The 17355-nt window shown below is 47.2% G+C and overlaps 1 protein-coding gene across 6 annotated transcripts in view; it reads left to right on the top strand.

The window, feature by feature from the left end:
• Positions 1-3574: 3574 nt before the first annotated feature.
• The window catches only part of palmdb (palmdelphin b), a 28819-nt gene continuing 15038 nt past the window's right edge, over positions 3575-17355 (top strand). Inside the window, exons 1-5 of one of the 6 annotated variants that reach the window (XM_060045440.1) lie at positions 3575-4023; positions 13731-13782; positions 15191-15271; positions 15440-15570; positions 17152-17266. In XM_060045440.1, the coding sequence (XP_059901423.1) occupies positions 4004-4023; positions 13731-13782; positions 15191-15271; positions 15440-15570; positions 17152-17266 (399 nt within the window). In that variant the 5' untranslated portion in view covers positions 3575-4003. Of the gene's footprint in view, positions 4024-4091; positions 4312-13729; positions 13783-15190; positions 15272-15404; positions 15571-17151; positions 17267-17355 lie in introns of those variants that run through there. The other 5 variants (XM_060045436.1, XM_060045438.1, XM_060045439.1 and 2 more) reach the window with 5 other exon arrangements.

Here is a 17355-nt window from a genome sequence, read left to right as displayed (position 1 = left end):
CACACACACACACACACACACACACACACACACACACACACACACACACACACACACACACACACCAATGCATACACAGGCACACACTCACACACAGACACACACAAACACACACACACAGAGACAAACTCAAACACAGACACACACACACACACACACACACACACACACACTCAAACATAGACACACACACAACAAACACACACAAACACACACATTTGAGTTGTGACTCAGAAGCGACCCCATCCCTGTAGTTAAAGTTGACAGAATGTGAGTGGGTAGAAGGCCATTCTGACACGCACACCGCCCTCCCAGCACACAAACACACACACACACACACATGAACATGCCCATCAGGCCTGTTCAGACCCCCAGCAACAATGAGGACACATTTCCATTCATTAGCATGCGAGCTGGGAATGTGGCGAGCTGCTCTGGTTTCTCTGAAGGAGACTGAGTCCATGTTGGTCTGACTCACCCGTTGTTGTCCCCTGCTGCTTCTATGTGTTTACTGAGATGGAGAGAGAGAGAGAGAGAGAGAGAGAGAGAGAGAGAGAGAGAGAGAGAGAGAGAGAGAGAGAGAGAGAGCCGGGGAGAGAGAGAGAGACAGAGGGAGAGAGTGGAAGAGAAAGAGAAAGCGAGAGAGGCTGCTAAGGATTGATGAAGACTACATGTTTACTGAAAGCTTTAAAACGGTATGAATGGTCTGACCTCTGCTCTCCTCAATCTACTGATGCCAGGAAGCTTGTTACAGTTTTTCTCGATTGGATGCACACAAAAAATGGAACTATGCACACAATTCTGAAAACTTGAAGCTCATGTATCAACTACAAGTCTCCACACTGCTAAACACTAAGCACCATTCCACTGTTTTCACATTTTTGCTAAACTTTAAGCACAAATCTCATAATTTAGCACACTTGGTTCACCTGGATCACACTGACCTTCAAAACGCAACAACTAATGAGTCTAACTCACTTCTCACCTGTTCAAACTCAACTGGCAAAACACTTCACTTCAATGTGTCAGAGCATAAAAGAGGACATTTTACTGTATTACAGTTAAGAAATATATATTTGATTTGTTACCTTTTTATACTTGTACTTGCACTGATTCCATCACAACATCCCCCGAAAGAAAGTCTAAACATGTTCTTACCTGAGTGTTTTTCATTTTACTTATCAGTGCAATTACTGTACCGAAATAGGTAACATTGGTGTATTGACCAAACAATGTTGCAGCATCAACTATAGGTGTACAGTATGTCTCTGGGAAGCTGGAATTGTGAGTTTAGTCCATTGGAGCTCATTGGAACGACAAATATGCATTGTATCCTATTCTGATACTATTGTGTCAATGCAATATTTATATGAAATATTCACAGTATATACAATATGGCAGTCTTCATACAATATTTACCACCTAATTGCAACTTTAAAGAAGAAAGCTATTTCTAAACAATTGTATACATTGGAATATGAAACTATGGCCTCATAATGCCAAAACATATGTACTATACAATAGTATTTGGATGGAAGTGTTTTGAATTGATCACACCAGTGTTTAATTGGTGCTCCCTAAGAGATATTCATTTGATAGCTGTGTTTACTGTTTGGTGGAAAAAATCAGTTTTGAGAAGATTTTGTGCAGTTTTGACAAACTGATTAACCCTTCTCAGGTTTTTTGTAAGAGTTTTGAGAAATTGAGTTTCAGAAAACGTGTTTAAACGATTGAGAAAAACTGCAATGTAGTTTTTCACAAGAGCCATCATCTCTCAATCATCCTCTGTTGAGGTGTAGACCCCCTAACTATCTCGTGGTCCGATATCCAACAATCAGCAGGGATCTGTTGGGCTCACTTCCTTTTTTTGCATTTGTGTATGGACACTATCTAGAGAGAGAGAGAGAGAGAGAGAGAGAGAGAGAGAGAGAGAGAGAGAGAGAGAGAGAGAGAGAGAGAGAGAGAGAGGGAAGAGCTAGAGAGAGAGGGAGAGAAAGAAAGAGAGAGAGAGAGAGAGAGAGGGAGAGGGAGAGAAGTTGCCATGGTAACGGGAGTATCTGCCTAGCAGAGCTCAGATTCTGGAGTTAACCGGTGTTTCACTGATGATGATGATGATGACGATGAAGATGATGATGATGATGACGATGTGGAGGAGGGAAAAGGGTGCTGAGGAGGGAAAAGGGTGCTGAGGATGTGATGATTTAGGGGAAACCTTTCCCCTTCTCACTGAGAGGGGTGTGTCTGGTGTATGAGGCTGTTGTATTGCTCCTTAAATCCCCCATGATGCAGAGAGACCATCCCTGATCTTTCACATTCTGATGTGACCGAGGTCACATCTCCCCTTGACCTATGTCCAAAACTCTTGTTAATTCACCATCCAATGACAGAAATCATTGTTCTTTGGAGGCACCAGTTTGATTTGAGAAGATGTGGTGTGCGATTAATAGGTGAAATTATATATATATATAATTTTACCTATGGCTGTCTCCATACCCTTGGCGGTCAAATGATACTCAGTTAACTCATACATGAACCTGTCCTTATTGTGTGCAGGAATGTACAGCCTGTACCTCCTGCTTAGCACACTGTACATTCAGAGCTGATGTCAGAGTCAGAGTCATTACCCTTGCTGGGTTCTTCAGCCGTTCCCTGCCCACACTCTCACTCCACTTCTCAAAACGTCCACAGACACACACATTCGATTTAATATATTTAGTCTTTGACTACGCTGCCGCTTGTGAATCGTTGGTTGCAAATAAAGCATGAAATCTAACCAATGGGGAGGGCCTTTGAAGAAGAACATAGGAGAGTTACGCCATAAAGGGCATAACGAAGTGACACAGAAAAACATGTCGTGTAGATGACGCCCCGCATGAACTGTACTGTCAGCTCATGCATCTCTGAGCGGACCTTTGATGCTAAATACAGACAGGATCACACACCCGTAGTATGTCAGCCTAACGTTCTGTACACGTCCATTACTGCCAGAGACAGCTGGCTGCGCACACACACACACGCACACGCACACGCACACGCACTCATACATACACACACACACACACACACACACTCATACATACATACTTACAGTAAATACAGTAAACACACCTTAGTTCACAAACTTCATGTACAGTTGAAACACACAGTCAATGGTCAATGTTCAATGTATCTGTATGTTGCAAGGTTATTTTGTGTCTGTGTATGTGTTGGTGTGTGTGTGTGTGTTAGTAGTTTGTGCGTGTGTTCATGTGTGTGTGTGTGTGTGTGTGTGTGTGTGTGTGTGTGTGTGTGTGTGTGTGACCGCATGTGCATGTTGGTGTGTGTTTGTGTGTGCGTTGGTGCATCTGTGCGAGTTTGTGTATGTGTGTGCATGAGATTGTGTGTGTGTGCTTGTGCGTGCGTGCGTGTGTGTGTGTGTGGGTGGTTAAGTGGGTGGTTTGGAGCAGTTGTTTGACAGAGTTATGCCTGCACATGGCTGAGCAGCTCTCTGCCAGAACATAGAGAGAGTGAGAGAGAGATTGAGAGAAAGAAAGAGTGAGCGAGAAGGTGGGAGGGAGAGAGAAAGAGAGAGAGAGATAGGGAGAGTGAGAGAGAGAGAGAGAGAGAGAGTTAGCAATATTGACAGAAAGAGAGAGTGAGAGGGAAGGTGGGAGGGAGAGAGAGAGAGAGAGAGAGAGGGAGGGAGAGAGAGAGAGAGAGAGAGAGAGAGAGAGAGAGAGAGAGAGAGAAGGTGGGAGTTAGATGAGGGGGGGGGGTGTAAAGAGGAGCCTCCCAGTGAATAGCTAGCTCAGTCTCAGCCACACACAAACACACACTCACACACACACTGCCTACCTGCTCTGCAACTCCCACAGCAGTAATGCTGGACTCCAAATCTCTGTGCACAGTACACTGAGCAGTGTCTTCTAGCACACACACACACATACACACACACGCACGCACACACACAGCTTGTTGAGGGACATACAGCGGCGGCGTGGTGACAGACCCCAGTGATCAGGACATGGACCGGACGCAGGAACAGTGAGTCTCAATCTTTTCCTTCTTTTCAGTGTCGGCTCTGTTCTGTTTGCCGTCTTGCCGGCTCAGCCCCAGTCTAGTCTGCTAATCCTCTTAAACACACTATTTGAGGCTAATGGGCTTTCCCTGCACTTGGTAAGCTGCTGTTAGTTTCAGAAAACAAGCAGGACCCTGACAACCTTACTTTCTGTGATGCTGGAGAGTGATATGGAGGGTGAGGCTGGAGAGGGAGGCTGGAGAGTGAGGCTGCAGAGTGAGGCTGGAGAGTGAGCCTGGAGGGTGATATGGAGGGTGAGCCTGGAGGGTGAGGCTGGAGGGTGAGGCTGGAGGGTGAGGCTAGAGTCATACTGTAGGGTGATGATGGAGAGTGAGGCTAGAGAGTCATACTGTAGGGTGATGATGGAGAGTGAGGCTAGAGAGTCATACTGTAGGGTGATGATGGAGAGTGAGGCTAGAGAGTCATACTGTAGGGTGATGATGGAGAGTGAGGCTAGAGTCATACTGTAGGGTGATGATGGAGAGCGAGGCTAGAGAGTCATACTGTAGGGTGATGATGGAGAGTGAGGCTAGAGAGTCATACTGTAGGGTGATGATGGAGAGTGAGGCTAGAGAGTCATACTGTAGGGAGATGATGGAGAGTGAGGAAGGAGAGTGATGCTGGAGAGTTATGCTGGGGATTGTTGCCGGAGAGTGATGTGGAGAGTGGCTGCGTTATGCTGGGGAGTGAGGCAGGAGAGTGATGGACGTGTGTCTCCATCCTGTATTGATCCTTGTCGCACCTCATCTATATTAGATATTGGAAAGTGTTCTGTCCTGCGTCACGGTCACTAGATGCCAGCATAATGCATATTGTCTGTGCAACAGTAGCCCTACAGTTCAAGATGTGTTTATCTTTTTGCATGATGTAGACCTACACAGAAAGCAAAGCAGGGTTCTCTAAAGTCCCGTCATGCCAGCCTGTAGTACTAGTACATACCACTCTACATCTCCTAAAGGAGTCTACTAGAACGTAGACCTACATCTCATCAAGGAGTCCAGTGTAGTAGAACTTGGACCTACGCCCTGGGAGCTAAACTAAAGGTCTGGTGATGAGTAGAGGAGTGACCCTTAACCTCAGGTCTAGTGATGAAGGTGAGGCAGAGAGGTTATCCCCGTGGTTCCCTGGTCCCTGTGGTTCAGTGAGCTCCTGATTCAGTGAGGTGTTTCCTGTCCCAGCAGAGGTCCAGGATGAACGGGCGGTTTAGTGAGCACTTTCACTTGCGGAGTTAAACACTGACCAACAGAGACTTCGGTCCGTACTACATACACACACACACACACACACACACACACACACACACACACACACACACACACACACACACACACACACACACACACACACACACACACACACACACACACACACACACACACACACATGCACACACACACACACACACACACTGACACACACACACACACACACACACACACACACACACACACACACACACACACACACACACACACACACACACACACACACACACACTGACACACACACACACACACACACACACGGACACACACATACACACAAATACACACATGCACACACACACATACACTCAACTATATCTAATCATGTTAATATTGTCCTTTATGTTTGTAATGACATCTGCTGTTATTCCAAATGCTTTTTGTTGTTGTGCAAACTTGACTACATGACCATCCTGATTAGACACAATCTATAGCTGTGTTTGTATTTCATTTCAATGTATTTGTAATTTAAATAACTTTGACTTTTAGATGGTTCACAGCACTCCTCTCAATATTCATGATTTTACACACGGGTGTACTTTGAATATTCATTAACCAAGCGCTGCACACACACAAACACACACACACACACACATAAACACACAGACACACCCTACAGGCACACACACACAAACACATACACACCACAGGCAGACACACACAAACACGACACACACACACAAACACACACACACACCTTCTCCTCAGCACTCACACCCCGTTAGAGCAGCCAATTGGGTGAGACTGGAATGTCACTACCACCCTCTAGAACGCCCTTTCTGTCGTTGACACTTGTTTATCATCCTCCTGTCATGCAAGGGCTCATCTGTTGGTGTTCAGTACAGAAACACAAAACCAGAGACATCCCTAGTCCTAGTACCAGAGACGTTACTAGTTCTCAAGAGACACTAGTCCTAAAACAAGAGACAATAGTCCTAAAACAAGGCACAACACTAGTCCTAAAAACAGAGACAATATTCCTAAAACAAGAGACCTTATTAGTACTAAAACAAGAGACCACATTAGTACTAAAACAAGAGACACTAGTCCTAAAACAAGATACATTAGTTCTAAAGCAAGAGATACTAGCCCTAAAACAATAGATACTAGACCTAAAACAAGAGACAACACTAATGCTAAAACAAGAGACACTAGCCCTAAAACAAGAGACACCGTTCCTGAAACAAGAAACCACATTATTCCAACATAACGTGACATATTTGGAAAGTTAAGGGATTCCAAATATTTGAAATGTTTTGGGCTTGTTATACTCTTGCTTAGCATTCGTCTATAGTCTCTGTATAGAAAGCACATTGTGATGAAGTCAATACCCACAGTGTATACTGATGTCTGATGTGTAAGGAAACACACTGTGTTCTCTGTAATGTAAAAGCACAGTGTATACTGATGTGTAATAAAACACACTGTGTTTTCTCTGGGATACTTGGACAGGAAGGAAGTGAATGATACAAAACAATAGTATTAGCAAATAAATTATTAAAGAGCAGCCTCCTAGCTATTTTAAACCACAGGAACAAACGAAAGTACACAATGAACTTACTGTCGTAAAGGTGGCATCAGAAATAGACCATTTAATAGTGTGTCGTCGGCGGAGAACAATCCGATTCATGTGCGATCCGACGATCACCGTGTAGGAACTCAGAGGAGGGCTCGGCATGGGGCAGCCTCACACATTGTTCACAACAAACGCAGGATATCTGCAGGAAGAAAGTGAGACTTGTGTAAAAATAAAGAAAATAATAAAGAAAAACGATCAATCATTTTAATGCCAATTATAGGGATAATAATGATGATAAGAAATAATAAGGTTAATTACTTAATGCTTACAATAATAGTTATAATAATAATAATAATAATACAAAAACTATCTTTTGAACAAGAGTGTATAATGATTTGGTCTCTGGACGCTACAGGTTCTGAGTTGAGCCACCTGAAGCTCTTCGTTAGAATCCATCAGATCTGATGGAGGAGGATCAGGAAGATGGAGACCAGGGTGGTGGTGTGGGGGGGGGGGGGGGGGGGACAGAACGGCTTACCTCCTCAAGGACCCACTGGAGGCAACCTGGGGACCACGTGGTCGTCCCGGGTTAACCCCTCCACGACCCCTCAGGGCGTGACCTCTCATGGTGTGACCTCTCAGGGCGTGACCTCTCAGGTGCTGACCTGTTTCTCCAGGGCTTTCCTCAGTTAATCCCGCCGGGGTCAGAGGAGCTCAACAGACTCCATGGTGCTGCACCACCAGCGGAACCTCTAGACCCCACAATCTGAGGAACCTGTGGGGACCCGTGCCCCAACTCTAACCCTGGGTGTGGACCGTACCCCATCCCTAACCCTGGGTGTGGACTGTACCCCATCCCTAACCCTGTGTGTGGACCGTACCCCATCCCTAACCCTGGGTGTGGACCGTACCCCATCCCTAACCCTGGGTGTGGACTGTACCCCATCCCTAACCCTGTGTGTGGACCGTACCCCGTCCCTAACCCTGGGTGTGGACTGTACCCCATCCTTAACCCTGGGTGTGGACCGTACCCCGTCCCTAACCCTGGGTGTGGACCGTACCCCATCCCTAACCCTGGGTGTGGACCGTACCCCATCCCTAACCCTGGGTGTGGACCGTACCCCATCCCTAACCCTGGGTGTGGGCCGTACCCCGTCCCTAACCCTGGGTGTGGGCCGTACCCCGTCCCTAACCCTTTGGAGCAGCTGTTGAAATGGTTGTCTTCATCTGTCGTAGAACCTCCAAACCCCACCCACCCCCCCGAATCTCTGAGGGAAGAGATTTGTGTCTTACCTCACTGCTCTGTGCACCATGATGTCGCACACACACACACACACACACACACACACACACACACACACACACACACACACACACACACACACACACACACACACACACACTCACACAAACACAAAAGCACACATACGCATACACACACTGTACACTGTACAAACGCAAAGACAAACGTAGAGTCAGACAGAGAGACAAACAGTCAGACAGACAGACACACGCACACAAACAGACACACAGACAGACAGATTGACTGACAGACAGAGAGACCGACAGGCAGACAGACAGACAGGCGTACAGGGCTAGTGAGTGCGACCAGGCCGGTGTACGGCTGGGAGAGCTGACTCTATTTTCAGCGCTGCAGGAGTCAGGATCAGGGTGACAACAGGTGGGGGGGGGCGGACTGACCTTCATCTGGCACAGCATGGACCCCCCCCCAGACTAACCCATATACCCCAACACGTGGACCCAGCACATAGAACCAGCACATGGACCCAGTACACAGATCCAGTACATAGGAGTAGAATCTCAGACGGTCTAAAAAGGGGAGAAAGTTGAGTGGGAACAGAGAATGTTTGCGCCCATCCAGAAGGTCGCACTGTTTTAACTGCTGGTTGCCATGGTAACCTGGCCTCACCAAGTGCCCGTAAAGGTCCCTGCTGTAATTATGAAAAACAATTGTGTACAGGTGCGGTGGGTAAGAGCTGTAGTTTGAGTGTCATTGAGGGTAAATGCCATCGCCGTTCGCCAGCGAGGAGCGGGAAACATCTCTGCTCTAGTGTGCGGGGCCAGGACAGGGCTCCCCTTATTGGTTCTGGGACTCCATCTTTCCTGCCAATCACGTTTGTACGACGCGAGGCAGGGAGAGGGGCAGCTGAAAGGGTGTTTGGTGGTTGTTGATCATCTGGCTCCTCCTCTCCTCTCCGGAGGACTGCGGCGTCCTTCCTTCCACCGCTGTTAACCTGACCCGAGGCTCTTCTGAGTCTGCTCACAGGTTGCGTCTGTCTTGTCAACCGCAGCTGGTTGCACCAGCAGAACGTACGGTCCCACTTAGGCTACGTTGAACGTAAATCACCCAAACGTTCGACTTTACACTCTACTAAAAAAATAGCAGTTGCACCAAGCAGATAGTTTCAACGTAACACTAAGTTATAACTTATATTTTAAACCTCCCCTCTAGCTGGTGCAAGTTCCATACTAACGATAAAGAACCGTTAAAAGAAAAAAACGTAAAAAGATTTCAACACGAACGCAGGGTAAAGATGGCTATTCGTTTTGAGCAATGGGAAGAGGAGTTTCAACGCGGTTTGCGCCGGGAACGGATTGTCCGTGACCGTATCGATCCATTTCTTTATTATGATGATGTTGAATTATATGCGCGATTTCGGTTTTGCCGGGCGGAATATTATATTTATTTATTTATTATAAAATCCGCCATCAAATAGCTTAACCTCACGCCTATACCGTCCAAGCAAATTTTAGAGAATAAATGACTGGAACTGTTTTGTTTGCCCTCTCATTTGGGTGCTAACGCGTCTTCACTCGGATAAGGTGGAAACTTGCCGGTATTTCCTGTTTACATTGTTAGCTGTCAATGATTGGCTTGAAATTATCTAAACGTCATTAAAAGCGACACTGGTACAATTTATGCACTACTAGTAACGTTACAACTTAAATTATGGTGGTGCAACCAAAATTTAGAACAACTTTAGTTTGACACTAGCTACGTCGAGCGTAGGGTTAAGGCGGACTTTACACCCGAACTTATGATCGGCTTTACGTTCTGCTGGTGCAACCGACTGCAGACAATTAAAACACACCTTCAACTGCTCATAGACTTCCATTGTAGTAACGATCCACACAGAGAACTCCCACAACTCCACAACCAGCCTATGGCCTCAAACGTACCGAGAGAGTCTTTAAAACTCTTTGGCTTTAGGGGGATCTCACGTCCTGTTTCCTATTGGACGGCTGGCCAGAGACCCGGGCTGGCTCAGCAGCTCCACCCCCTCAGTCTGTGGCTCTGCCTCTGCTGCTCCTCAGCTTAAATCAGCCTCTGTCGAACCGGCCCATCCCTTCAGGTCCAATCACACGCCTCCGTGTACCTGCCTGTTTGACCCTTCCTCAGAGCTGCCTTCATGTTTCTCCTCCTCTCTCACTGCCGTTGTTTTACACACCCAGCCATCTGTCCATCATCCATTCATCTCTCCACCATCCTTTAATCTGTCCATCATTTATTCATCTGTCCATCATCCATCCATCTGGCCATCATCCATTCATCTGTCCATCACCCATCTATCTATCTATGATGAGTATGGTTCAATGAGTTCTATAGCCAGTGTCTCTCTGGGACGTGGAGGTAAGGCTTAGCCTACTCTCATCCTCCCTGCCCAGATTCCAGACCACTTAAAGGTGACATACTATACCACCTGGTGTGAGTGTGATTAGCCGTAACAAGCCGTTTTGAAAATCTGCCTCTTCTGACATCATAGGTGGATGTGTTGTTACGGCTAATCATGCTCACACCTGGTGGCATAATATGTTGACTTTAATCCATACATCTGACCTGAGGATCTTCTGAAAGGTTAAAATCACAGTCAATCACATAAAGTTCAAGTTATTCTCTGTGTTAGAGGAGGGTTTAGGGTTATGTTAGCATCACGTACATCTCTGTGTTAGAGGCGGGTTAAGGGTTATGTTAGTGTCATGTTATTCTCTGTGTTAGAGGCGGGTTAAGGGTTATGTTAGTGTCATGTTATTCTCTTTGTTAGAGGCGGGTTAAGGGTTATGTTAGTGTCATGTTATTCTCTGTGTTAGAGGCGGGTTAAGGGTTATGTTAGTGTCATGTTATTCTCTTTGTTAGAGGCGGGTTAAGGGTTCTGTTAGCTTGTTCTTCTGTGTGTTGTCTGCTTAGGGTTCTGTTGTTCCATGTGCTGTGTGCTTTAGGGTTCTGTTGTTCCATGTGTTGTGTGCTCTAGGGTTCTGTTGTTCCATGTGCTGTGTGCTTTAGGGTTCTGTTGTTCCATGTGCTGTGTGCTTTAGGGTTCTGTTGTTCTGTGTGCTTTAGGGTTCTGTTATTCTGTGTGTTGGGTGCTTTAGGGTTCTATTGTTCCATGTGTTGTGTGCTTTAGGGTTCTGTTGTTCCATGTGTTGTGTGCTCTAGGGTTCTGTTATTCTGTGTGTTGGGTGCTTTAGGGTTCTGTTGTTCCATGTGTTGTGTGCTCTAGGGATCCGTTATTCTGTGTGTTGCGTGCTTTAGGGTTCTGTTGTTCCATGTGTTGTGTGCTCTAGGGATCCGTTATTCTGTGTGTTGCGTGCTTTAGGGTTCTGCAGTGTTCTGGAGAAGCCGTGGTGAGTGGGCGAGGCTTGACAGATTTGAGGTGGCCGTGTGAGGGGGAGTTCAGTGTGGAGGAAGAGGCTTTTGAATATGCAGCGCAGTATAATGCACTTATGCATTCATGCCTCATTGTGTTGATAATACTAATATAAATGGAGTTGGATTCCATCTTTGTGTGAGACTGTTGTGTGTGACGAGCATACAAACAAAGAAGAGGGAAAACAACTATGAAATCATTCATATTCATTCATTCACTGTGCTGAAATATAGGGAATTCCATTTATAGTTTTATATCTTTCTCTAATTTAACATCATACACCTGCTTAAACATCAGCATTAATCCAACTTGATTCATTCCTCAATTCTATATTTTTCTTGTCTACAGTCTTGTCTACGGTTTCAGTGAATTCGTGAAATAATTTGGAAGGCATCGATGTTGACCCGCCAATAGGAATGATGCACTACCAATGAGAGGGGAAGCATCCACTAGTGGAAAATAGATGATTGACAGTCAGCGAGGTTCAGGGTTCTTGAACAAAAGCATTTCAGCAATGTCTTGTTTTATTCAGTGTTTCCTAAGCAGCAGCTGCCTTGCTCAATAGCAGGTTCTCTATGTTTAACCACTGGTACCATGTGATCATCCAGACCAATGTTTAGCGTGTGTGTGTGTGTGTGTGTATGTGTGTGTGAGAGTGTGTGTCTGTGTGTTGCTTTGTGGGGACCTGGTCATAGGTGGCGCGGGGGGGGGTACTCCAGTTACACGGACGTAGAAGAGGTTTGAAACACAAATGAACATCTCACACACACACACACACACGGCAACACACACACGGCAACACACACACGGCAACACACACACACACACCCTCCCAGAGGAGTAGTTTGGTGGTCCGCTCCAGGCGTTGATTTGAACGGCCCCTGACCATGGGGAGAGGGGGGGGGGGGGGTTCTACTGGCCGGGGTCCGGTCCGCGGACAGACCGGATCCAGCTGATGGGTACTAGGTGTGAGACCCGGACGTCAGCAGGGTTTATTTAGCTCTAGTATACAACAAATCCCCTCTGAATGAAGTATGGAAGGCCTTGAAGGACATTCATTCCTACATTTAGGTCAGTAGAGTGTTGTTGCTTTCGTCTTTGTGACACTAAATCGGTTCTCTGCACTAAAAATAAAACTAGAAATGGACCATGTTTGCCTTCCTCTTTGATCAAGCCAAGGTTTAAGTCTTTATTTTAGCTAATGCATGGTGATTAAGGTCCTTTAGGGATATGGTAGTGTGGATTCATTAACATCAGGCCTCGTTAACTGGTTGTTGTGTGAGTGTAAGTCCAGTGTACCACCCTTCCAGTTAATAACGTCAACAGGAAAGAAGTTAAAGTTAAAGGTTGTCCCAAATGTATTCAAATGTATTCTCTCAATAACCTACTGAACAGAAACACACTTGGCTGGGATCGTTTATCAAGAAAAAGAAAAGAAGATTGCAGTCGTGCTCGGCAGTGGTTGGAAGTAATAAACCTCGAGAAGTCCCCCTCTGGCAGCTGGGTTATTGTTCCTCCTCATATGTCTCCTGCTGTTCTACAAGCTAATAGCATGTGCTAGGTCAGGAACTTCAGATTAACGATGTGCCTGTTCTATTTCTAGTCATTCATCTTAAATGCATGATGAAAGGGATGTCAATGCAAACATATTTCTAGGTAATTTATGTACAGGCCCCCCCCACCGTCGGAACTCATCCTGTTTATTTTTAGCGGGTTCCTCCCATCCCCATCTCCCTCCTGCCTCCCCTTTACACCTCCTGGTTTCTCCCCAGCACCTCCTCCCAGCCCAAGGAGCCTTCTGGAAACAGTTTGCTGTTTCGGTTGCGATGTGAAGACACTCGAGTGTGTTTGTTATTCATGCAAACGTTTCCCGTGAGCCACTCAATCAACAGTTGGATTGACGACCAATAGCAGCCAGTGTTTGGGATGTGGGCGGGACACCAAGAACTCTCAGGCAATCAACAGTGGATGAATGTGAATGAGGAACCAATCAACCAGTATAGTCACAGAATGATACATTTACACATGAATGAATGATGATTTTAGACATGAATAGTGTGCAAATGCCAGTGCTCCTGTTTGTGTCCGTTCCTTGAATCCGGCCCGCCTGTCTGTGTATTCTTGGTAAAGCGTGCGGGGAATCTGTGTCTCTGATGACCCGCCCCTGCCTGAGAAACCACAACTTACCTCTGGACTAACGAGTCCCTCCCTCTCTGATCCAGGGTCAGCATGGAGGAATCAGAACTGCTGAAGGAGAGGATCCAGGCCATCACAGTAAGTGACCATCGCTGCCACTGGGTCATCCCACACACACACTGGGAGCTCATCAGTATAGGTAGGCCCATCACAGTAAGGGACCATCGCTGCTACTGGGTCATCCCACACACACACTGGGAGCTCATCAGTATAGGTAGGCCCATCACAGTAAGTGACCATCGCTGCTACTGGGTCATCCCACACACACACTGGGAGCTCATCAGTATAGGTAGGCCCATCACAGTAAGGGACCATCGCTGCCACTGGTTCGTCCCACTCACACACTTGGGGTTCACCAGTATAGGTAGGCCCATCACAGTAAGGGACCATCGCTGCCACTGGTTCGTCCCACTCACACACTTGGGGTTCACCAGTATAGGTAGGCCCATCACAGTAAGTGACCATCGCTGCCACTGGTTCGTCCCACTCACACAGTGGGGTGTCACCAGAAATGGTCAACAATTCTTGGATGAGACTCCTCACTGACGCTGGGATTAGACCCCTCCCACAGGGACCGGGCCCCTCCCACTGTCTTCAAACAGAGGAAGTCAACGAAGTAGAACGCCAGGTCACTATTAATACCAGGGACGTCACCAGGGTGATCCCCTTTCACAAAAGATTAGCGCCACACTCATCGTGGATGGATTAGTTATAGTTCACCACTGAGCCACACAACCTCTGTCCACCGGCCCGCCAGTTATAACAATCTGTACTGCAGGGGTTCATCTGGGAACACCAACGTTGCGTCATTGATATCGATAAATAACAACCTTGAAGATGGACAGGGGAGTCATCATAGGACAACACAGGGGACAGATGAGTCATCATAGGACAACACAGGGGACAGATGAGTCGTCATAGGACAACACAGGGGACAGATGAGTCGTCATAGGACAACACAGGGGACAGATGAGTCGTCATAGGACAACACAGGGGACAGATGAGTCATCATAGGACAACACAGACGTCGCTCATAACACAGACTCTGGGTTAGAGCAGACCAAGAGTTAGCGTCGGAGTGAAGTACCTCTGTTGTTCCACCATGGTGCCTCTGAACTGGGCTTCACGCAGGCAGGCTTGTGTGGGCCTTGCGTTTGATGCCTGGGCTAATGTTGAAGGGTTGTACGCATATGGAACAGGTGCACACATGTGTTGACGGACACACACACAAGGTGTCCACTAACAGCAGGTACATGAGGCCCGGTCGTAGGGGTCTGCTTGTTCCATAAACAGCTTGTGGCCTTCACCCTGGGGTGCTGCCAAGTTCTAGAGGATCTTGTTGATTTGATTAACGACCTCGTTGACGAGCAGCAGTCAGCGAGCGATGTCTGAGGCCGCGATGTGAAACATTTGCAGGTGTAATATGTTCCATGGCGTGTGCAGTTGCAATAACGTCCTCGCTCTTTGATTTTTACGCCCTCTACAGGACAAGAGGAGAGTGCAGGAGGACATTGCCAAGAAGAGGAGACTAATCGAGGAGGAGAAGTTACAACTTCAGTACATAAAGGTGCTCTTGAGTAATATATATTTACATCTACATAAAATATCGGAACATATGTATTAAAGGCAAAAAATATAGCAAAGTGAAAAGTCAAACTATATACAGAGACGGGTTAAAGAAGTGTGAGGTGCTGCTTCAGAATGAGGCCTGGACCTGAACCCGGTTCTCCTGCAGAAGAAGGCTCTGAGGGAGCAGTGGCTGATGGACGGCCTGAGTCCGCAGACCGGGGAGGACCTGGAGGCGCAGCGGCTGCAGGCCCAGGGGGAGCAGGAGCAGACCGTCCAGCTGCAGAGCAACATCGACAGGTACGGCAGGTCCCCCTCGCTGAGTGCTGGTGTAGAGCTGGTCCACCTCACGGGTACAGCGGGTCCACCTTGCTGGGTTCTGGTGTAGAGCTGGTCCACCTCACGGGTACAGCGGGTCCACCTCACTGGGGGCTGGTCTGAATCAGTCATCCGTTCACATTAGAGGTGGTATACACCTACGAAACACAAATTTGCTCAGGCGATATGACTTGTTTCCTTTGCTCCTTGAATGTGTTGGTTTCAGCTGAAATGGCTCACTGGGACTGCTTTTTGCCTCGAGTTGGGAAAGGGCAGAATACATCGGACAACAAGTCACAGTGAAGGCACTCTATCCCTCCACCCTTTTAGTGTCCATTAGTAGTTGACCACAAGCCATCAGAAAGCAACATGCACCCTAGAGTGCCGCCATGCATGTCCCAGAGTGGCCCAGCCTGGGAGAGTATGCCAGGATAATGAGCTGTTCGGTATTCTGTGTCATCCTCACACCTCACGCAGCCTGTGGGGTTAGGAGGAGGCGTGGGTTTAGCTGGTGGCAGGTAGGATTAGGACGCCTACTACTTTCACCTACTTAAGGCCTGGCTGGGAGTTCTGAGTATCAGTCACTCAAACATCCTCAGACATTCATCCCAACAGTCTTTTATGTAACAGGGCTTCTCCCCCAGAGATCCTCTGTCTGGGAACGCCAGCTAAACACAATCATCCAATCAGGCTCGGTGGACAGATCCATGCTGGCTTCCACAGGGATGGAACCACATAGGGGGGGCTGGGTTTGGGCTTCAAGGGAGGCTGGGTTAGGCTGTAGAAATGGCTGGGTTTAGCTGTAGCAAAGGCTGGGTTTAGGATGGGTTTAGCTGTAGGGGAGGCTGGGTTTAGCTGTAGGTGAAACTGGGTTTAGCTGTAGAGAAGGCTGGGTTTTGGCTGTTGAAATAAGGGCTCTATAGGCATGAGCTGGTATACTGTCACCTCTGAGTCCATGCCTGTTGTGCTGTCAGAGCGAACAGGGCCCTGTTTCCTGTCAACGGGTGGATTATCTGGAGAGAGCATCTCAACAGGGTGGGCCCGCTGGCTGCTGAGCCTAGGAGCTTTGCTGGGGTGTGAGGCCCAATGTCCTTTGAGCGGAACCGAAAAGCCCTTCAGATCAGACACACAATGGGACAATGTGGGGGGGAGAAATGTCCCTCTTAACACCTGGCTGAAACATCCCATTATCCCAGGAAATGGGGTTGGAAAGATAACCTCTCCCTCGAGACAAAAAAAAGGATTTCAAATAACAGCAAAGGAATCAAACTTAATTGCAAAGCCAAAGTCACAAAATGCTCTCATCTGCTCTGCGGTATTTTGTATCTTTACTTATCTTTACTATCTTTGTCAGCTAATTTCGCCATCCGTTTTTAATATTTCGTTAGCAGTACTGCCTCAGTCCATGCAGAGTGATAGCTTCTGATTGTTTTTTCCCGAGCCTCCAGTGACTCACTCCATTCATGGTCTATCCATCATCGTTCATTATGTTTCCACAGCACTGCTGCAGAGGCGGTGTGCATGCCGTTGTATTATCCCCTGATGCATTCTCTCCTCCCACAGAATAGAGAAGGAGATCGAAGACCTGGAAACCCACGAGCTGAACATCTCCGCCAATGAAGAAGTGATCCTGAAACGCTTGAAAGAGGTTGAGAGGACAGCCGAGGACATCATAAAGGTAGGCCTGCTGTCTTCCGACCTTCCTCTTCTTTGTGCGCAGAGATTGCTGTGCTTTCCTTTGCCCTTTAACACTTGCTGTGTGTGTAC

This window comes from Gadus macrocephalus, chromosome 23 (assembly GCF_031168955.1).
Source record: "Gadus macrocephalus chromosome 23, ASM3116895v1".
NCBI lineage: Eukaryota > Metazoa > Chordata > Actinopteri > Gadiformes > Gadidae > Gadus > Gadus macrocephalus.
This window is presented reverse-complemented; position numbering and strand designations above follow the sequence as displayed.